The sequence below is a fragment of the Drosophila subpulchrella genome, chromosome 2R (assembly GCF_014743375.2).
Source record: "Drosophila subpulchrella strain 33 F10 #4 breed RU33 chromosome 2R, RU_Dsub_v1.1 Primary Assembly, whole genome shotgun sequence".
In the NCBI taxonomy this organism is placed as follows: Eukaryota; Metazoa; Arthropoda; class Insecta; order Diptera; family Drosophilidae; genus Drosophila; species Drosophila subpulchrella.
Window position 1 is genome coordinate 5,569,935 of NC_050611.1, and position 23,331 is coordinate 5,593,265.

Genomic DNA, 23,331 nt, shown 5'->3' on the forward strand with positions numbered 1-23,331 from the left:
ATGCCCTGGCATGACTATGACTGACAGCCACTGGGAGCATCACGCAAAAACTGGACACATGGAGAAAAAATCATATTATTCTCATATTTATTAACAAAAGATATGATATGATCGTGTCTTTATACATATTGCATATCATATCATTTCAACCATAGACTAGCTGAAATTCACTAAGATAACTAAAAGATTTTGTTTATTTATTTAAGATGATAGTTAAGTTTACAAAACTTAGACTTACATAGGGGAGTAGTACTAGCTTTGGGCCTTTGACTACGTATTTTTAGTTAGTTAACTTAATTTATAAAGTGGTTCTTTTTAAGGAAATTTATGATTGCTATGATATTTTCAGATGTTGGGTTCTTAAAGTAATCCGTGGCTGAGCGATTTTTAAGAAAATGTGGCTTGTCCTAAAAGATATAAATGGGAATGTACTTATTTTTAAGGAACAAAATCAGAACAGTACTCTACAAGAAATTTAAGCTAAAACACTATAAACCCTATACCATTTCTTAAGTAAGTTTATTTACTTAATTGCTTTATCAACTAACCACATTATTACACAATCATATCTAAATCCCAAACATAAATATAAATTTCGGGGTGCTAATGAAATTTCTTCCACACAAAGCTGGTTGGACATCCATAACCTATTGATAAGTAGATATTTCTGTGATACACCGAATATAACCATATTATGATTTTGATAGTTTGAAAAATGTAGTTCTTATTTTAAAGAAATAAATATATATTTCTGGTAAGTCGGAGAGGCATCAATTTTTCTCTCAGTGCATTCGACGAAAGACGAAGGGCTCTGGATCGCCGGATCGATGATGATGATGACGATGATTTCTGCTGATCGCTGATCGCAGCGACGATCCCGCTCGGGCGACACTTTTAGGCCAGGCCAGGATTGGAATCAGAATCGGAATTGGAATCGGGATCGCCAGCGGCAGTGGCAGCGGCATCGGCATCGGGATCTCGGGATCGGCCGCGACAGAATATTTTTATACGCTCGCGCTCGAAATATCAATGAGGCTGAGCAGGCAGAGAGACGCGTTTTTGCTGCGTCCATTTGGCGCGGCAAAAAACGCGCGCGCCGCTCGCGTTTGGATTTCGCGCTCGCTTTTGGCCTTTTTTGCTGGCCAACTCGCTGTTGCTCCTCTTGTTAGCCAGCATTTGTGGGCCGGAGCTGGAGCAGCTAAAAGGAGCTGGAGGAGCCACAAGAAGCCGGAGCAGAGCTGGCATGGATTGTTGCAATGTTTCGTCGCGCTGTTTGCGTTTGATTTGTGTTTTCGGTTTTTGCCCGCTCGCCTCTGCGATTTCGGCATAAATCAAAATCCAGTTGGGGCATTGGAAATTGGACTTGGATGCGGACGCGGAATGGGACACAAGATGTCGTCGTGGACGTTTGCCGTTCGAGGCCCTTCCGCGCGACAGATATTATGGCAGAAAATTTATTTTATGGCGGTAATGGTGTTATGTTTTACGCGATTAGCAGATCCAAATGTTTGACATTGCGGCGACATCGGGCTGGGAATGGAATCGCCGAGCGGTTGGAATGGATTTGCCCCGCCGATGGGGATGGTAATGGTAATTGTGATCGCTTGACAGCAGCATGCACCGCAATTAATGGCATTCAATTACGGATAAACTCTCTGGATTACGATGATGGAGATGGAAAGCATAGATATGGGTATGGTACTTGTTGATAGAGTTGCTACTTAGTTAGATTTCTTCGTTATACGACTCTTTCTTATTATCCTTAGCTGTGGTAAGAATTAATTCTCGCTCAGAATACCTTCAAAATTCATGTTGTCGGAAATGCATAGGGCGATGTCATCAATTAGCAGAAGGTATACCAATAAATCATTAAATATCCCAAATATCTCATTTGATTTCGAATAAAGTGTTAGCAAACTGATTAATTTACTAAGGTCTTTTTTAAATGTAGCACTCGTGGAAAAAAATCTTACAGCGGGTCTTATGAAGCCACAAAGCTACGTAACTAGTTCACATTTAAAGCTGAGCTTGGTGCGTCAGTATCAAGGACCTTTTATTTCGACAAACGAGGAATGGTCTTTCGAACATTTCTTTGTGGAACTTTAAAAGTTTTCGGTTCAAACATTTTGCGTTGTGATATATCTTTATGTAAAATAATATCCATGCTATCTAAATTTCTCCCAAAACATAGAAATTTGGTATACGGAAGTTTAAAACTAAGTAAAAAATCCGTTTGAACTTTAAATTTACATTATATTATATTTTAATATACAGTTAACATTTAAAGATCCTCTTTACCCGTATAATATAATTTTCAATCGACCTACTGAAACATATATCAGTTGTACTATTATGAATAATAATTTGTATAGACCATTTGGTTATATTTCTATTTGATCTTCAGCTCAGTAATGTTTTTCCAATATTTCTTAATAATTTCGGTGCATTGCCATAAAAACACATATCCATCTGTTCCCTTATAATTTTCTTCCATCAACACTTATAAAATTCCTAATGAAGTTGTAGAAAAAGTGTGTTGAAACAGTTCCCGTGTTTTATTAACCCCATCTTCCGCTGTAACCTGACTTCCTTCCCCAGTGGTTAGGCATCGTCGGTCCAGAGCTTCCGCTTTCTAGGCCAGAACCTCTGGCCCCCGAAAACCCAGAGATGTGACAGAGAGGTGACCCGACGTCACTCTGGTTTTCTCTCGCTGCCTTTGGCATTTGGCTTCTCCTGCCCCGCGTTGGGACATTGTCTGGGTTGGTTTTTAGTGCCGCACTGCCTTGTTAAATGAAGCAATTTTTTATGGTTAATTTCCTAAAGGTGCACTTAAATGCACCTCGGGGTCTCCGGGGTGACTCCTCGCAATCTCTGTCGGCTGCCCATCGGTCGGGACCTGAATCTTGGGCTGCTCTTGCTCTTGGCCCCACTTGTCAACGCATTTCGAGATTGATTTCTCTGTTTTGTCTCTGGCCGTGGGCACAATTAAACCGTAAAAAGCCGCAACACGGGGGAAGGGGTTAATTGGCGGTGGCAACAGAAGCAGTTATGTTCTCATTTAGAACGCTCCCGACAACAGGTTAGGACCCAATGTGAACTAATAAAAATTGAAACGTTTCGAGACCATTAAATTGTGAGTTTTGAGCGCGTTTCGGAATCGGAATAGGAATACATGGGCAGTGCGACTGGGAATGGGAATGGGTCTGGGAATCGAATTGGAGTGGGAAATGGAAATGAAAATGGATTCGACGACGGTGGACAACAGTAGCAACTGTGTGACATTTACATAATTAACCTTTATTGTGGCCAGTGGCCATTGATTGGGGCCGCAGGGGCGGAAATGAAGTGAACTGGCCCTGGGTGTGAACCGGCCGAATTCGAAAGATCTTTCGCAAACGAGGCGACTGATGCGCCGATGGATCCATGGATCGATTTCAAGTCGAATCCAATGAGCCAATGACCCTTCGGTGGTCCAGCGGCCGACTGTGCGGCAATAAAAGTCGAGTTAACAACTTACAGGAGCCAAACACGCCACACGTTGATGGATATCTGTGCGGCTCCCTGCGCGGCTCTCCTTGAAGAGTGGGGCCAGCTCGGCTGGATTGCAGCCAGAACTAGCCATTTTTTAATGTCCCAAAGTTCTTACTAGGACTATGAACTTAAGAGACTTAAAATATATTTGATTCTTGGTTAAGGTCGATTGAAGCACTTCCGACTTTAAAAAGTATGAAATTCTTGATCAGGATCACCAGCCTAATGAGCGCTGAGATGTCGGAAACTATAGCTGCTAGAAATATGGCGCTAGGTATTCAGATTTTAGACCTTCTTGCGCAGCGCATGTTTATTTCAGAAGGGTGCCACGATCACTCTAATGCCCACAAAGGCCCATAACGCTAAAACCCGTCTAGCGCCCACATTTTAAAATATTTTATAAAAATGTATCTGTTCTGATTATCTATCACCCAGCTTCATGCGTAAAATTGTTCAAATCGGACCATTCATAAAAAAGTTACAAGCAAATAAAGTTAACAATCTCGTAAACAGCCCATTTGCTGCATGCATGTCTCCATCTCCCTCGCACCCTTTAGCTCAGTAACGGTAACAGTAACATTTGTATCCAAACTTTCAGCTATAAGCTTTTTCTCGACTTAAAAGCCATCTTAAATTCAGACATCTCTGTCCTGGATCGCTGAATCGCTGGTCGAGTGGTTCTCGTTCTCCTCCTCGAGCTGGGACATCGCACCATCGCCCGCTGGGCCGCCGAAGTGGCACTCTCCGCTGGAAGTTGGATGGCTGGACGGATGGCAGAGGGACTCCTCCACGCCCCGCAGATGCAAATGAGCCCCCGGACGGAGGCGGATGGGGTCCGAGCGACGAATCACGGCTCCTCCTCCGCCGGGCGACGCAGTTAATTGGGAGCTTGTGTTATGACATTCTTATCGCCGAATGCGCGTCGACCCCACCTGGCGGCTCATAAAAGCGTTGAGTTGAGCGGTTGGATTTAGGTGGTTTTGGTTTGGCTTAGGTGATTCTGGCGGCTGAGCTGTTTAACTGTTGAGCTGGGCAGCTGCGGAGTGGCATCCTAATTGGCAGGGGAGGGGGCAGGGGACGGGAAATGCGCGTTTCGGACATTCCATCAAATGCGGATCGGATCGAATGCGCTGCGAATCGGGCGAAATGCGCATACTTCCGCATTTCGGAGGCCGCTCCACCGATTCACCTGCTCGTCAGCCAACTTGGCGCGTTCTGGCCACATTAACACGGGCCGGCCCGCATTATCCTGGGCCAACCATCATTAGTTGCCGGCTCGGCAATTACGCCACTCAATTGTCTTTGACTTGCGCAGGATCTCGGCGCAGGATCAGCAGCACCTTACCCATTGGGTTCTTGTTCCTGTTGCTCCCCGGTAATGGAATTATAATTATAGCCTTGCTTCCTCCGCTGCTAATGTTGTCAGCGGGCACGATCCCGAACCCGAGCTTCACTTTCAAGTAGTTTCGGTTTCAGCTCCTCAAGCAGAGTTTTCAGTTTCGGACCTGCAGCTTGATGACTGTCGCCACATTAAATTGTCAAATTGTTTGAGCCCGTTATCGTGATGTCCTCATGGGCACGTGCCCAAGCACTCTGTGCTCATCATCCTTTCGTCCTTTGCCCCTCATAACGGTAGTTCCAGTTGACAAGTGCAATCACTAAAGAATCGATCTTTCCGTGAGGTGAACGATATCAGTGTATGTTAAACATAAATGTATTTAACAGCATATTTAATAGCCCGAGTAATGCGTATAAAAACCATGTCCAAGATTTTTCAAATATTTTCTATTTAAGATAATTGCCCTACACTTATTTCATGCTTACCATTTTAAGACCGTTCGTACTGAAAAAGTCTGACATTAAGCACATTTTGGAGTTAAATATCTGTCAGCCCCAAAAACTCCCAACAGTTTATTCTGGAAGTGCTCGGAATATAAGGCGCATAAAATACACAGTGTTAGTGCCCGTGAGCGGCAAGTCGTAAGTAAACTTGTAATATTAATGTAATTTAGATAATGTAATTTAGATAAACAAGATTAATGTCATATTCTGTTTCCAATACTTATATCTCTTACTAGCATATAATTAAAACTAAGTTTAAATTTACAATATATGTGTATAGATTTAAGAATTAATTTAAATTCGTCCGAAAGCTTGTACTTGGCGTAGTTTTGACACTGAAAATACTGGATTCAAGCACGAAATACTAAAATTTTGCTCTGAGTGTACGAGTAAGGTATATAAAAGCATGTTTTTGTTATCTTTTTAAATGCTATACAAAACTTTTTTAATTATTTTCTTCTTTTCTTAGAAAATGTTTTTTTCTGAATACTTTTTACTTTTTTTTGGGGGGATTTATTTCCCGAACCCCCGCGGGTGACTAAAAATAAAACCCTCTGCAAAATATCTACATGTAAAAAGGCGCCACCTATATGTTAGGCAGTACTAAGTGCGATAAGTGCGCCACTAGTTAAGAAACTTCTTTTTTGGTTTCTGCGCCACCTGGATTTCATTTTTAATTGGAAATCAAAGAGTAGAATAGAGTAAACGCCTATATTGTATTTTTCGACAGCAAAGAGTATAGAGTTTAATATTTATACTCTGTGGTACAAGGTAAATTTCCAACCATATATATATTCTTGATCAGGATCGCCAGCGGCCCGCCAAAAATTTTTTTTTTTAATTGAACCATTAGTTAATAAGTTATGATCAATTTAGGGTAGCTTAAACTCATTTTAATGTTGAAACTTTGTTGTTTCAGATTCGTGCGCCTGGGGGTGCCAAACAGATCGTTCACTCAATGGAAATGTGTAGGCATGAAACAAATTAACCCCATCCCAAATTTAGTTCAGCCCTTTTAGAAGATGATATAGGTCTATTGAGGCTGCAAAGCGAAGTGACATTCAATGGTAATATTTTGGATTATATTATTTGATTCCGTTGCGTAATCTAAAATGACACGGTAAATTTATCTAATACCTAAAACTTTACGATATTTTGCTGGGAAAGAAAACCATCAAACCCTCAAGCAACTTTCTTCATACCTTTCGTCCAACCCGGAATAGTTGAGCTGTTTCCTTATATAAATTAATTTTAAGCGATAAGCAATTCTGTGCCGTGGGCATAAATGTAAATCATACTGGCGACTCCGGCGCACCGGTGGCTGCCGATTTCACGTACCAGCAAAAAACAACCTACGTTCAGGCTGGAATCTCAAGCTATGCTGTCGACATTTCCGGTGCAAATATGGTCTACACAAATGAGCAGAGATACAGCAGCTAGATAGCTGATACTGTGGCGGTATAATCCAAATACATACTTATTTTATTTTATTTTTGAAATTCAAAGTGTTAAAAAAATTTCATTTAAAGGATACCCATCTGCTGCTGTAGCTCATGCCCACAATTTTTAGCATTATATAAATAAATATACCCATGTTCCAATGAATTATTACACTCGGGTGTACTTCTATAGATCACATTGATATTTTCAGAATCGCTGTTTATGAGCCTCTCTTTCGGTCTGAACATATTTATATTTCTTCATGATTTTAATTTTTTTATTGGGTATTAAATTGACAGCTGATTGATAAGCTCGTCTAGGGGCATTTATTTATACCTATGTGTGCTCTTCTTTTGTCAGTAGTACAGAAGATTTTCTCCGGGAACAATGTGTGTCCGGCTTCCGTTGGTTCTGCTCGGGATGGCGCTCTGCCACATGGGATTGGCCCAGCTATTGGATGAAAAGTGCCATGACCCGACGGTCACGGGTGACACTCCGTGGATTGCAAGCATATACAATAACGATGAATTTATTTGCCATGGGACGCTTGTTCACAAACGTAAGTATATGAACATTGAACAGACTTTCCAGAGTTATTCAAGATGATTGGATCGTAATACTTCTTATTTCAATGTTAATTTCATCTAGTCTTCGTCCTAACGGCTGCGAGTTGCATAGGGAAAAGAAGAAATATGTAAGTAATACTGAAATACAAGCCATACTGGGTTTTAACGACCGTCTTTCCCTAGATTTGTACGTTTCGGGGAGTACGATAAGTCCTGCACTCCATCTTACTGCAATACCGTCGATCAGTACGGAGTTGCGACGGCTATTCGGCATCGCGATTCTGACCCCTACAAAGACACAAGCGATATACTTTTGCTTAGACTCTTCGGGGAGGTGGAATACAATGGTAAGATAATGCGATCGAATTTCGTCTTGAATCTACACAAAAGAAAGCAACATCCGAGTAAAAACCCTGATTGAAATGTAGCACATCGCAATCTATCTTTTGATGGACTCATTAATTTTAATATTTCTGTGTGCCTCTAGCCCATATCCGGCCAATCTGCATTATCTTCGATGACGTGGTTAGCTCAGGAACAATTGAAAGATTTAAAGCCTTCGAATGGAGTGGGCCGAACCAAGTGCTGCAGACCATAGATGATCTGTATCAAAAGGTATATACCGATTGCGAGAGAAATGGTATGGAATGGCAAGCCAACCAGATTTGTGCGGGCAAATTACATAAAGACTACTGTGTGGGAATCCCTGGCGGTCCCCTGACGGCAGATTTAATTTACGGCGGAAAAAGACTCGATGTTCTATTTGGGATCGTGAGAGATGGCAGACAGTTGTGCAGTTTGGCTAGCGTCTACACAGATGTGACGGCCTACCAGGACTGGATATATAAAAATGTGCGAGATGCCGAAACCAAGGCGGTTCAGGTTTTCAACGAGGAGTGCAGAACCAATTGGACTGAGGAAGTTTTGGTTCGCCTTTGGGAGGTGTCTCTGATGCAGAATTCTTTCACTGGAGCGCTAGTAACAAGCCGTAAGCAATTGTTTATAAGTTTTTTAACAAATATTAAGTTTATTACTTTTTAAAAACCAAAGAATTTGTCGTGACTGTGGCCAGCGCTTTCCGTAACAATCCCACTGTAATGTAAGTAAAAATGTTATTAATATTTATTTATACCATCAAATTTCCCTTCATGAATATCTACATTACAGAAAGGTAAAGACCAAACTTGGGCAGAGTCTTGATGTGGAATCGATCCACCAGCACCCCCACTTCGCATATTCATCAGTACCAGTAAGGAACAATATTGCTTTGCTTAAACTAACTGAGAAACTGTCAAGCTTAGGTAACTACGTGACCTTAATATTCGAATTATTCTCTATAACAACTTTTACTCTAGATGCAGTAAAACCGATCTGCATTATCATGAACCCGAAGCCCTCAAGGACCCTAACTGCACTTTGGAATGTTAACCAGAACGGTTTTAAGGGTGTTTATGAAGAAATGATAGTCCCCATGGATAATTCGCTTTGCAGCCAAAAGATAGGTATGATAGTTGGATCTAACCAATTTTGTGTCGAGAAGCTCGGCGATCTCAATCAGAAACCTGGTTCAATAGTAGGTACGTTTCAAAATATCCGCGGTGTAGATAGGTACGTTGTTATCGGCATAGTTAGCTTTTATAAGAACGGCGTGTTCGTTTTTACAAATGTTCAAAATCACGCGTATTGGATAATGGATACAATTAATGATCTAGTCATTTAAAATGCTTTGCTTTTACTTAAACTAAAGGGAATAAAAAACAAAACGGACAAAAAAATAAATGTGTAAGTTGTGTTGATTATCCCAACAAAAGAGGCACGATTGACAGATTTAATTAAAAAATATTAAAAAGTTTAGTGCCCTCAAGTTGAATGTTGCAATAAATTTAAGAATATATGGTTAAATTAACAGCTCTGGTGGCAGAATATCGCTGATAAGGGAGCATCTCCTATCAAATTATTGTAAATATATGCAGCAGGAATATTTTACAGTGATCGAATGGATTCAGGGTCAGTAATAAAGCATAAAAAGACAAGGAGGGATGTCTTCCTTGGTTTATTCTCTACTTCTGGTTGCATTGGTTTTCTGGCAGGAGGGACACTCCCAGTTGCTAGATGATCGGTGCTACCAGACGAACCTTGACAATTTCATAATCTTGGATGACAAGGCCAACTCGGCGGATGGGCTTTAACCAACGCAAATGAGCCATTAAGCAATGTTTTGAGAACCATCTCTCTGAATCGCAAAAACTCGCAGGACTGCTTCCGAAATGGCGAATTGAGGCAAGTCTCCGATAAACAGATCTGCGTGCTGGGGTTAATTGGGGTCCTCTGGAGTGGAATATCTGGTACGGAAGTAAGTTCTTGCCCGTGCAAGTGGGAATCGTTAGCTATGGCAAAAGGGAGTGCGATGGTATCGGCACCTAAACCGATGTAAAAATTATAGAAAGAAAAAATCAAGATCAAAACTTCTTGATTTTAGTATTTTTCATCCCGCTTTTTAAATAGAAGTACTGGAAATCGAGACGAAATGGTTCTTAAACTGTTTTTCGAGAATACATTATGCTCGAATTTGTTTATCAAGATTCAACAATCTTCAAAGATCGAGTTTTAAATATAAGCTATTACATATTTATCTATGTAGCAAAGTAGAAACAAAATATTTCGAGAGATTTGCCGTTGAATCGATCCACAAGCATCCCCACTTAGGAACTTTACCAATGAGAAGGTTATCAAGCTCATGTAAGTACTCAATTTTTTAAGAGCCCAAACTAACAAAGTACGTTTCTGTTAGATTTAATTCATTTTTATTTGCGCTCAAAAAGAGGATTTTAATCAGCAGTACCGATTTCTCTAGCCAGATTATTATGTTAGTACAGACTAATCGATTCTGCGTCGAGCAACCCGTTTTGGTCTCATTTGATATGGTAATGGGCGTCAAAGTGTAATTTCTGGTTGACATGATAAACTTAATTCAGAACGGATTGATCGTCCTTACAAATGTTACAGGCTATGAAGATTGGATAGTACGAACGATTAAAAGTAATTTATTAAAACCTAATTTAAATAAGTAGGAAGAATAATATTAACAAGCCACCCAGCATAAATTGAGTACAAAGTTCTAAATCGTTCAAGCAATAAATTTAATATTTATATTTGAACATTTATTGTTTTATTTACTTTTATTATTATTAATTTTTTTTAACAATATAAATGTCATCATCATCATCATATTTTAATCATTTTTTTGAAATTCTTTTACAAATTCAACGCCACAAAAAAAACAATATTTTTATTTGCATTTTTAAATAAAAGCGCCAAACATTCTTCCTCTTCTTAAAAAATACCAAAACTGTTTCCTTCAGCTGAGCCGCATAGGCGGCGCTGTTTCAGTGTAAAATATTTGTAAAATACGCAGCTTCTGTAAATGGACGCTAGAGGTCTCGAACAAGGGTTTTAGTTTTAAACATCGATTAATCGATTGTTGTGGCGCCACTGTAAACAATTTAAAGATAAAATGTAAGGCACATGATAAGTTTTTAGTTTAGCGAATAAAAAGTAATTGTTTTAGGTTTTTGGTGTGCAAGTTAAGGGAACTTTCTTTAACCAATACGTAGATGTCACTTCCATTTGTACACAATTTATGTGTCAGCTGCTGGTTTTTTACGGCTTATTCCCAGACAATTGTTGTATTTTAACGCTCATTAAATTGCCAAGCCAAGTGGATTATATAGTTGGCACATCCTCTTGGCCGCCGCACATCCTCAATGCAATTACGCGCATGCCGACGCGCATGCGTGACATTTTCGAGATGACTGCGCGATGTCGCTTCCTCCGCCTGGGTTCTCTGCAAAGTCCGTCCTGGGGTCTCCAGTCCGATCGGTGGACCCTGATCAAACAAAATAGCTGGCAAATGATTTACTGCCGCCTTCGCGTGCATTAGCCAAAGTCGGGGGGCTAGCACTTTTGGTTTCTGTTTGTTCTTTTCACCTTCCATATCGAGGGACAGGGGTTCAGCCGTTCTGTTGGCCCGCTTCTCGCTCTTGGTCAATATCACTGCAAAGGGCCTAAAGCTGGCGATCTGCAAGGCGGCAACCGGTTTCGGCCAACTGCGCAGTTTGATCGCTTTTTTATTTTCCTTTTTTTTTTGGGAGGCATTGCATTTGGTGTAGTGTTACCCTTACAAAAGGGTTTTGGCGATTTTGCAGCGAAGTTGCATAACTGTTCTGATCCCATGTCCTATTTCACAAAATTAAAAAACCCATTGATTAGACTTAGTTTATAGAAAATCTTGAAAATATTAAGTAGGTTCTGAAATTTTATTTGGAGTAGGTCGAGAATCTTTTATTTCTATTAATTAGAAAATGTATTTGTAACTTGTTTATCAGTTGTGGATCTTTAGAGCTTTGATGCAAATCCAAAAATATTATTAACTATGCCCAAAGTATTTGTTGTAGTTGTGATATTTTGGATTTTTAATATGGGTGAAGCGTTAAAAATATAGCTCATATGCCAGTTAAGTTGATTAGTTTTTTTTTATTATGATTTTAGGGACTTATTGATTTCTTGGTAAGAAATAATTTCCCTCTAGTAAATAGGGTGTGCATAAAATGTATCTTCACCGACTTTTCTGATTTTTCTTTTTGGCGCTAAAAAGGAAAATCAGACAGTGGTGGCCAGTGGAGCTATTGGCCCGGCCAGAATCGGGGTGTTGTTGTGTTGGGGCCGCTGTTGTTTTGGGTTGTGTAGCCGTCACCCAGATTATCAGGAAACTGGAGGAACCAGTTTCGGTGCGATGTGGCATGCAACCTAAATATAGAATTGCAGTTCGCAAAAAACAGCGCGACTTGCTGCAAATTAGCTTGGGCCGAATTATTGATCCAGGCCCAGTGATGCGATTATACTCGATTCCATGGCAGTGGTACACCTTTATCACACGCTGCGAAAATCACGGATATACCAAATGTTTGCATTGCCTTTTCTGCTTTTTCGGCTTTTTCTGGCCTTATCTTATCAGCAAGTGCCGCACGCGAGTGCCGCATACAGGTACAGATACAGATATACAGATACATTTGCGCACCTTTCGGCCAAACGCTTACCTGTTGATTGAGCAAAAGACAGAGAGGAAAAGAGGGAGAGAGAGCTGGCCGAGTGGCGATGTGTGGGTGAGCGGGAGTATCTGTGTGAGTCGCTCGCCTTTCAGTGCGACTCCAAACAACCCGTCGTCGTCGTGATCCCGAGATCCCAGCCCTCATTCGCTCGAACGCAACGATCGCGCGCGGTTGTCTCGCCAAAAACAGCATAAGATACAAGCCCGGAACGAAAGATATAAAGCCGAGCAGCAGTACTCAAGTTCTCAAGGCGTCCAGAAACAACTCTCCCGGTCACGGTCCCCCCACAAATCGCTTTTCATTTTCGCAGAGAGAACGATTCGAATCCGCTTGCGATTCCAACAAGTGCGAGTGAAGTGTAAGTGTCTTGGCCAGTTTTAGCCTCCCTCCTGCCAAAAAGTTTTCAAAACGGCCGAGAAGAGCCGGTTTCGAGCCACAGGGCTCGAGTGTGATTCATGATTCATGGTCCAAAAGCTTGACCGTTGACTCAGCATCCCCGAAAATCAAAGACAGATTCAAGCAATTAACCCCTTGATTTAAAAGCAAAAGTGTTAACCGCAAGTTGTTGTGTAACTAACCGTTGTCATCGTCGTTAAAGATCGTCGAGATGCGGTCTTTAAACTTAATTACGTCCATATCTCGCCCGTTCGGCATCTTAATCGGCTGACAATAAAAGAAACAACCGCTAGAACAGTGTTTTTTAGTGATTTGATTGGATTGCGCACAGCGCCAGATTTTTTGATATTATTTTTACCACTCAACATGATTTAATTAAAAAGCCGAAATTGTTTTTTCGGGCTAAAGATAGGTGATGGGGTAGTGGGTTTATTATTATTTGTTTACTTGTTTGCCGTTCTTGTTTAACTCGCCTGAGCTTTTTATGCCGCCCGCGTTGTTATGCGATGTAGACACAAATACGCGCTGCATAAAACATCCAAATATTATATTATATTATACATATTTATCCACATAGTCAGCCATGTTTTCCTGCAGCTTTTTTGTGGATTGTTTGCCCCGATACGATTCAATTCGTTTCGTTTCATTTCACTGCTTGATTGAGCACATCAGCGCTGGCAAAAACATATTTTACGTTTATTTTTGTTAGCACAGCGCGCCGCGGCTACATTTTAACATATTAATGTTTTATGGCTCACTTTTCGTGCACTCGAAATTGAATTTGTGGAAATTTCGATTTAGCCAGAGCCATCTCTTTATTAAAGCGACCTTCGATCTCAAAAGGTTATGGGGGATGTGTGACCCGGCGGCATGATTAATAGTTTATTGGGAAATGGTTAATGGATCGGGTAGATCATGGTTCCGATGGAGTAGTCACCACCGCTGATTCACGCACTCAGGATCTTTTGTGACCCAAATTCCCCGGGGTTGTTGTTCCCAATTCGATGAGCACTTTGTTGTGGTCTAAAGGAAAACAGATCACGGGAAGTAGTTCACCAGCAGAAACTGAATAGCGCAGCCGAAAGCACCTGCACTTGTTTTTAACTTCAAAGAGACGGGCCAAATGTGCGTTTCATAGGCATAGGGAAATAAAAAAAATAAATAGGTATAATAGTAAACAAGAATACGTTCATAAAAATGGGAGATTCTTTAGACTTTTTTAGATAAAAAATAAAAAGTATATATATAACATACTTCAGAATTGGAAGTTCTATAAATCTGTATTTTGGTTTATCGTCTTACGTAAAATTAATATAATTAATAATAATAATTTTTTTGAACTCTTAAATGTAAATATGTGATTATATTGTTCAATGGCTAACTACCGAAATAGTAAAACCCATTTCACTGGCTGCAATTATCGGATTACTATGAGTTATAGCCCCGAAACGGACGGATTGCACATCGGCATTTAGCTGGCTGCGCCGTTAAAAGTTGGGGATTGAAAACAAAATACAAACAATTAGCCAAATAACAAAATACATATCCCGAGCGAAGAACAACAAAACCAGGCGGCCACAAAAGCCAGACAGACATTGGCAGTCGTCGTCGCCGTCGTCTGGCGTTTGTAGCTTTGCGGCTCGGCCGTCGAATCGGTTGGGAACTGAGAACCACCAGTGTCTATATAGCCGCCATATAGCCTCTCACACGGCCCAAAAGCAGCGACGTCGACGGCGACTGCGACGCCAGCGATGTGGTTGAAAAGATTTTTGTATTCGAAAACGGCACAAAATGCACATAAAAATTTTCGGTTTCGGTTTTTGCTTTAGTTGAGAGAAAATCGTCGCTTAGTTAACGTCGCCCAAGAACTGAAGAACTGGCAGTGCACCACAAACGCCACGAATATACGAAACCGATCCAAGTCCAAATCAAAAACCCAATCGAAACCGAATCGAATCGAATCCCAGCTAAAGCCACCCGATCGGAATAAATCGGTCAGTACCAATCACACGTGAAATCAGCCAAACGTTGGGTATAGATCAGCTGGTTATACAATCGATTCGAAAGGATTGCTGATCAATCCGAATCTGAGTCACAGACCCCTTTTCGCTTTCCCCCAAATAGTGCCCTGTGTGAATTTTGTGAAGGTTAACAACAAGTAAAGTCCCTTACGAAACCAAAGACTCATCGCGAATACATTCAATTGCTAAATAATTTTCTTGGCACGCCGATCCAGGGAATTTCTTTTGACGCATATATCATTTTTGTTGGCCAGAGCACAGATACAGAGATACAAAGATACAGATACGTCGTAGATCTTCGGCTCGTTGAAATTGAATAAAATTATATAGTCAAAAAGCGAGAAAATTTTTAGAAACTTTTCAAGGTGAGTTTATTTTTAGCGCCTCGAAATGGCTGCTCGGATTGGATTTGTTTCCGAATATTCTCGCTCAGTCAGTCAGTCAGCGCCATTCGCCATCCGCCAGATAAAATATCTGCCAGATATTCAGATATACACAAATTGCGAAAGTGCTGCGGATGTGGCAGCCACCTCCTGCGCCTCCTTCAAAACGCTCAAATTGCTGCGGTTTGGCGCCACAGTTTCTGAGGCATTTTAGAAAACGTTTTGAGCGATATATCGCCTATATATCACCGCGTATTAATGAAGCCAGCTCTCTAGGTCGCCTGCTCGGAAAAAAATGTCTTTCGTTGTCTTGGCAATTGCGATTTTCGTGGCTGCTCTTCGGTCGGTTTTCCTTTTCGCCCGATCTATTTTCAGCCATTTTCCCTCGCTCACTCTCGCCTGCTATCTCTGACATCACGTATACGCAGTGGTTGCTCTCCATTTCCATTTGCCATTTCACATTTCCCATTTCCAATTTCCAATTGATGCCTGGCCAGCCAGCCTGTGATGTAATTTAGCCATGACCAGAACTTGTTGATACTCGCCCTGTTCTGTTGTTTTAGTTTGGCTAGGGTTCAGTGACCCAACCACCAATCAATCACCCACCTGCTTATCTTACGGTTGGTCACCTCACCAATAATAGCTGTAAAGCAACCGATACTTCTGCCGAATCAATCTTACAACGCCTCAAAACATCCGTGAATCAATGTCCGATAAGATAGCTGTTCTATAAACTTGAATGAGCTAATGGCAATTGCCACTGCCCACTTTGCCGATGAATGAAATGTCTTTGTTTACACTGGGGTTTATCAGGGCAGGGCGGAATTAATTACCCCGAGGATGGTTGCCGAGGAGAATACACAGAAAAGAATCAGTTTTGTTGGAAAACATTAATACTTATAATCCTTTAGATTAATTCTACATTTCTGTCTTCCAATGGAACAATCAAGTTGATTTATTATATACAATTTTGTATAGAAACAGTATAGTCTGGGACTTAGCATAGCAACATATATACACTAGTGGGCGTAAGTCTTTTGACTGAACAGAATTTAAATATAGTCATAAATTGAATGATACAAGAGTTTTCTTAACCCATTTAGCACTTGTTGATAATGCTGAATTTTTGCGATGGTCTAGTTTTTAAACTTTTTTCCTCGGTATGGAAAATAAGGAAATTTGTCTCTGTGTTGTGGAAATACTTGCAGTTTCTTCGCTGGCCGGGGATCGTAAATTAAGGCCGTCGCGGAAATGTAGCTGGGCTCATTAGAATGGCACTTCTCGCTCACATCCTATTCCGTTCCTGGGTGCGTGACAATATTTCATGGCTTGACTTCACTTGACTCGGATTCTGATTCGGAATCGTACTCGTATTCGTGCACATATTGCAACAATCGGGGGACTGATGGGACCGTATGGGGAAAAGGGGAGACATGCTCTAAAAATTTCAAACAGCTTTGCGTATATTTTAATTAGTGCGCTCTCGCATTGGCAGTTTGCTTTTTGCTTTCTGCATCTTGCAGTTTGCAGTTCGCAGTTCGCTGTTCTCTTGCCACCAAATCATTTCTCAAGAATTTAACCTTCGTGAACTGTCATGGTAGATTGCGTTCTCTTTCCCCTTGCTGAGGCGAGCACTTTTCTCGTATCTTTCTCGGCTCTTTGGGGCTCGTATGTCATTCACGGCAAAAAAGACAGCGGAACAACGCGAAACCAGACCAAAGATAATCATTAAAGCATATTTTTACAGACCTTAATGGGCGGCTTCCCTGAGAACGGTTTACTGGCATTTTTGAGATGTGAGCTCTTTTGGGCTGATCTTGAACTGTATCCGCATTTGAAAGCTGGAAGGCGTATGAAAACAGTTGGGTGTATTTGTTGTTTGAAGCTTCTAAACCAACCTAAATAATATTTCTGATTTAATCGTAATACTACTTGTTGTTTCTTAAAAAATAGACTTGTTATACTTAGGTACTTTTGAAGTAAATTCGTTGTAAGTTTCATCATTCCGAAGTCTTTCTAGGATTTTATTAAAAAATTTTTCATAGAGACTTCTGAGATACCATCATATAATGCCCAGTTTAATATTCCCTGCTGAAGCTAGCTGGTTGTTTGATATTTAAAATAGCACTAGTTCACTGATTAATCGAGTTAAAGTGCCTGGATTAACCCAAAGTAATACTCGATGGCTCCCACTTTAAAAGCACTTCGCTCTGCAACCCTGACCTTAACTTCTGCCAGCGGTTTTATCACTTTCCCCTGGCCAACAACTCCGATGGCACACTTTCGCACAGATGCGAAATCGCAAGTGAAGGAGGCGAAATTACACAATATTCGAGCGGCAATTTGACTAAAAGTAATCACGTATCTGACGCCTCGCAATTACATAACCGCAGTGCGTTGAAAATAAACGCCCACAGACGCGAAATCTTCCACGACGAAGAAGTGCAGACTCAACTCTGCTGTTATGGTATAGTACCCCCTTTTACCCCCTTTTGGGGGGGAAGGGGAGCCACTGGCACTGCTCTTTCTGCACCACAAACGTGACTGGCAAACAATTTTTGGTTTCATCGCCTCGGCAAAAGCCACAAAAACCCATCGAGAGATTGCGATTGAGTCGGCACTATGGGCTGGCATAGGGTTAACTGGGTAGTGGGGATGTGGGAAAACCCGCATCACTCTGGAGTTTGTTTTGTTTATGAATTTAACGAAGGGAAAATATTTATTTTGGCCATGCACGTTACGTTGAACAAATTATAAAATCTCGTGCGGCGCGCGCTCATAAATCAGAAAACCATTTACGTGCACATCTCTTTTTCGGGATCCAGAATTAATTGCCCGGCATTTGGCAGCGCTTAAACGGGCTATTGGGAATTTTTTGAATAAAAGACATTCCGAGAGCTTTCCTTGGAAAACCAAGTATGTAGTTCAAAACGCTGGCCTTCCGCCCACCGAGATATTTCTTTTCGAGGGCCATTTCTGCGCCAAGTCTATTTCGATCGGCGGACGTCAATGCCAAAGTCACAAATATTATATCAAATATGTGATTGGCGAAAGCGAAAGCGAACGGCATCTCAATGAAAATTACTTTGCCTTAACCCCTGCTGACCAATGCAGCTCCAATTACCCCACGGAAAAAGTAGAATAGACACAGATGACAGCCGTGTGCGTCCGTCACCGAAATCGAAATAGTTGCCTCGGCATTTTTGTGCGGCGGGGGCAAGAAATATGTATTTTTGATGTATTTTTAAAAGAATCAGACAGTGACACTTGCCTCTGTCCATTAGCAAGGCTGACAAATTGTTTGTTGAAACGGGCTGAAATGCAAATGCTAAGCATTTTATTTAGTCTTTGATTAATTCATATCCAAACAAGGGTAGGATGTTTTAACAAATTCATTTGGGTGTTCGCACAATGTTCCCCGAAGTTCCCCTCTCGAAGGCAGCCGAGGTGCCCAGGAGCCCAGAAGTCGGGCACTTTGTCAACTCTAATTGCAGCACTTTGTAAACTGTCACAGGACAGGCAGTTGCAAGGGGGCGGGGCAGCAACAAGTGGATGGAGTCCTCCGCCTGGAGTCCCCATTTTTGATGGAGAATTATTGCCGCCCGTCCTTGGGGCCGACTTTATCTGCCGGTTTCCATCTGCCGCCTGTCATTAGCCCAACTGACTAGAGGATGCCGATTCCGATTCCGATACATATCCCCCCTACAATCATCATCCGAAAGAGGCAAATTTGCATTTCACAATTGCATTTCGCTTAATCGCATTTTGTTAACCCATTAAAGCCCACCAATTATGCACAAAAGGTAATTACAAACAACCAAAAACAAAGAGACAGAGCGAAAATAGTTTTCAATTAATTGCATTTTGTTCATTAATGTTAAATCAAATGGCAAATCCATTCGCTGTCCGTCTGTTTTTCAGTTTTCAGTCCGATAATCTTGTTGACTGCATAATAAGTTATGTCGATTGTATAAGTATAATGATATAGGTAAGGTTAACCAGGAATGATAATACTTTTAAACATACTTTGGGCTTTTTTATCGTAAGAACTTTTTGAATTAGGAACCCTAGATTTTTAGGCCGGGATTAAATTAAATTACCGCACAAACAGCAGCAGATTGACAAGCCTATTAAATTGTCATTATATATGCCACACAATTTGTAGACAATTTGGAGATGGGGACTGATTGAGGGGCTTTGTTCTGCGCACTTTGTGCGGCTAATTAAATAAATGCGTTGATAATTACGCTTTATTAGCTCAGAACAACTAATATGGCATTAACTATTCCAGTGACAGATTTAAAATTGTATTATTTTCCCACATTTTTTCGCAACGCATTCCTTTTTTTTGTCGTATTTGTTCAGTCGCCAAAGCCGAGAGTGTGTTGTGCTGAGAGTTTAATTTATGGGATTTGGTTTTTTGATTGTTTTCTATTATATTTAATTACATTTTGTGCTGGCAAATAATGTGATATTTTGCAATATTTATGGTGGCATTTATCAGTGCTCCCTTACCATTTTTATGCGGATTTTAAATCCGTTTACTTATCGATATCGAGACTGGAAAAAAAGAATGTATCTTTCCGCTCCCCGCAAATGTATCTGCATCTGAATATCTGCATGTGGCTCTTTAGCTTTCAGCTTTAAATGCCGTTTTTTGACGCACAGTTTAATAAATATTTACCTGCCACATTTTGCCTTTGTTGATTTACTCGAAATTCCTCCGAGCCGATGAAAATAGGTGAACGCATGGAAATTGCATTTTCGGCATACTGAATCGGGCGACGAACTATCTCCGATTAAAATTTGCATTCGCATTGAATTTCACATTTCTCATAGAAAATATGCGCGAAATATTAATCAATTTTGTGCACAGTCATGGCACAATTATAATTCCCATATACAAGCAATCAAATTGCCGCATAAACTGTACTGCCCGCCCAGGGAATGCCATGTGATTGTATTTGTAGAATTTACATATTTTATTTGTGAAAATTTATGCAATTACAGGCAAATATTTGAAATTGCCAATCGGGAAAAAATGTCGATGAATATCGCGTATGTTTACATAAAGAGTGTATATAATGGAGCAAAATAATGGTGGTCTCGGCAGTTTTTGGCTTATTAAGGAACAATTCTGGTAATGAACTTATGGCCATCTAAAAAAGGAGAGCTTCCATGGCTGGCGGAAAAATGTAATGAACTTATGACCACCAAAAAGTACGACTATCAAATGTATCTGTATCTTTATTTTGTATCTGAACTAGGTATGTGGGTGGGAGAACTTCCATGGCTGGCGGAAAAATTGCCACATTCAATGTCACTTGCCTTTCTCCCTCTCTTTCCATTTCCACTCTCTCCCGCACTTGAAAAGCGAAGAAAATAATCACAAAAGAAACGGCAAGAATGCATGCAAAGTGTCACTTTTGTCAGCTTTTCCCTCGCTTTTTGTTTTTTCCCCTGCGCCTAGTGCGAAAATATTAAAAATATCATACAAGCACACACGCAGCACAAAGAGAAAAACTTTTCCCCTGTTGTTTTTCCTCTATTTTTCCTTCGTTTTTCTTCTTTTTTCTTATTTTTTCCCCATTTTTTTTTCAAATACTCAAGTGTTTTGATGCACTGACAGTTGCAGACGTGTGCTGGTGTGAGTGTGATTGCGAGTGAAAAACTTTTTTAGCTTTCAGCGCTTGATAAGCGCCGCGAAAAAAAGAAAATATGGGGGGAAAACATGAAAAAAGAAAAAAGTCGAGTCGTCGAGCCGTTGAGTTACGCCCATTTAGCACGCGCATTGCATTAGACAGACTGAAGAGCAACAGCGTCGTCATCGCCGGCGGGGGAGCGGAGGGATCGGGGGATCGCGGGTTCCCCGGGGGGAGGGGCTTCCAGGCGGGCGGAAAACATGTCCTGTTAGCCGCAAGCACGAGCGCACACATGACGTCACGTCACGTCACATTGCATCAGTGCGGGAAGCCAGCGAAAGCTGGGTAGCAAGGCGACTCGGAAATGCCCTATGGGAACAAAAATCAGACCTCGCCTAGAACCCTCTAAAAACTAAGAAAAGCTTCAAGTATTACCTATATCGATCTTGACTTAATTTTCCTATAGCGAACACCATATTTGATTTCACCAAAATGAAATTGGGCTCCTTTATTTATCTACGTTTCACAACATTTTTTCAAACAATTTCATTTCATCAACATTTGCAAATACTAACTGTACTAAGTAATTTGAACTTAAACCTTATGGTGGCAACGCTCTCAAATGTATCAGTAAAAAGAAGTTAAAATACATTTTTGTCATCTCACTTAGAAACCCTAGAATATGATAAGATAAACTGTTAAAGGCAAAACTATTTTCCAGATATATAGAGTATTACATTCACCAAACAAAAAAATAGTCATAGAAAAGAAACTATTGTAACATTAATTGTACACTATTGAATATCGTTTTGGGGTCGATGATACTGCATTGTCACTGTCCTAAGTATTACATTGAAGTTAATTGGTTTGAAAATAATACCACATAACCAAATTCTAGACTCTTTTTTATAGAAATGATACTGTGAGGTATTTTATATTATAGTACTTTATATTATTTAGTCTTGAATATATACTTAATTTTCAGTACTGCCTCTGGTATTATTTAATTTCAACCGGTGTTAAGTCTTAGCATTCGGTTTTTTTCTTTGGGTGTACTAAGATCATATTTATTCTATGGATCATATTTGTAAGTTGGAAAACAAATCAAACTTTTGATAAAATGTCATAAACTCACAATATCTTTTTCCAAATATTTCGATTTCTATGAGATACCGAAAGTTTTAAAGCTGTCTCCTTATAACCGACAGATCTTTGGTGATCCCTGCCCCAATCACCCCGTAAATCCCATATGCCCAAGCTCAGCGCTGCCTGAACGTTATTCAAAAATCACTCGCCCCCAGGCGGAATTTCTACGACTCGCCAGTCCCCCTCTTAACCCATACCCCTCCATTTCCCCACCGGCAACTTCAGTTTCACTCAGCAGCAGCAAAAGTTTAGTTTTGGCCTGGCCAACAAAAGCGCGTCTGTGAAAAAGGCCAAACAAGGAAAAAAAGAAGAGAAGAGAGGAACTTGAAGAGGCAACAAGCGGGGGAGCTACAAAAAATAAAGACGAAAAAACGTTGAGCAGTTTGAAGTGTACGTGAAATTTGCATAAATGCGAAATCAACGCGTTCACTACTTGGCGCTGCCCTCCGTTTCGATTCCCAGTCCCCGAAAAACCCAGAAAACCCAGGGAACCCCTGGTCCCCAAATCCCCGATTCCCCGGAGGAACTGCAAAGCACTTTGCCACACATATGGATGTGTGGGGATATGTGGCATGGCATTTGCATGGCTTGTTATTCCCCGACAGGCGGGTCTGCTGACTGCGTTTTTCCACTCCTAATTTCAACCAACTTCTGCCAGTTAGTGGGTGAATATGTCGCTCCGGCTTCACTTTTGTTTGGCCCAAAGAGCCAAGGCATCAGCAGCAGAAGCAGCAGATCTTTGAAGTAGTTTTCTTGGGGCCTCGACCACTTGACAGCCGGCAGTCAAATGGGAAATGGAAAATGGGATATGGGATATGGGATATGGAAAAGCTGTTGCTGCCCCGCTCGAGTGGCTTTTAATGAGCTGTTCCCTTATGCAGTTTATTAATGTGTTGAAATGGCCAGCTAACCAAATGCACACTGTTTGCCCAATACCCGATTTGTTTGGAGTAGAGTCTGTAGCACGTAATTAGTTGGCTCATTACAGATTGAAGCTGTTCCGTTTGATAAACAGATATTCCAGAATAAACACCACACCAGACTCCATGTTTCGAAAGCGATTCTAATTTCGATTGGTACACGGCAGTAAAATTTTTAAGGAAGTTTAGGGTTTTTAACATTTACAAAGAGTTTTTAAAATCTTACAAACTTAATTTCTTGAAATAGATTCCTTTTTAATTTCTAAAACATAAAATAATATGGGTGTAGAATTTGAACTCCCTTATTAATAGTTATGATTGGTTATATTGAAGGGT

The 23,331-nt window shown here is 40.8% G+C and overlaps 2 protein-coding genes across 24 annotated transcripts in view; both read left to right on the plus strand.

Moving 5' to 3' along the window:
- Positions 1–7,195: 7,195 nt before the first annotated feature.
- LOC119550309 (transmembrane protease serine 9) lies at positions 7,196–9,154 on the plus strand. The gene is made up of 7 exons (XM_037858910.1): positions 7,196–7,372; positions 7,462–7,507; positions 7,563–7,726; positions 7,867–8,367; positions 8,430–8,478; positions 8,547–8,680; positions 8,735–9,154. The coding sequence occupies exons 1-7, from the start codon at positions 7,201–7,203 to the stop codon at positions 9,097–9,099; spliced, it is 1,431 nt and encodes a 476-aa protein (XP_037714838.1). The 5' UTR covers positions 7,196–7,200; the 3' UTR covers positions 9,100–9,154.
- Positions 9,155–12,676: 3,522 nt separating this feature from the next.
- LOC119549003 (PDZ and LIM domain protein Zasp) overlaps positions 12,677–23,331 on the plus strand; it is a 59,323-nt gene continuing 48,668 nt past the window's right edge. For 5 of the 23 annotated variants that reach the window (XM_037856625.1, XM_037856616.1, XM_037856618.1 and 2 more), the window contains exon 1: positions 14,681–14,877. The gene's annotated coding sequence lies outside the window, so the exon portion shown is untranslated. Of the gene's footprint in view, positions 12,846–14,675; positions 14,878–23,331 lie in introns of those variants that run through there. The other 18 variants (XM_037856629.1, XM_037856630.1, XM_037856637.1 and 15 more) reach the window with 11 other exon arrangements.

Coding starts and splice junctions, on each gene's coding strand:
- LOC119550309 (XM_037858910.1), top strand. CDS start 7,201: ATGTGTGTCCGGCTTCCGTTGGTTCTGCTCGGGATGGCGCTCTGCCAC. Junction 7,727..7,866: donor CGGGGAGGTGGAATACAATG/GTAAGATAATGC, acceptor GTGTGCCTCTAG/CCCATATCCGGCCAATCTGC. Junction 8,479..8,546: donor CGTAACAATCCCACTGTAAT/GTAAGTAAAAAT, acceptor TCTACATTACAG/AAAGGTAAAGACCAAACTTG.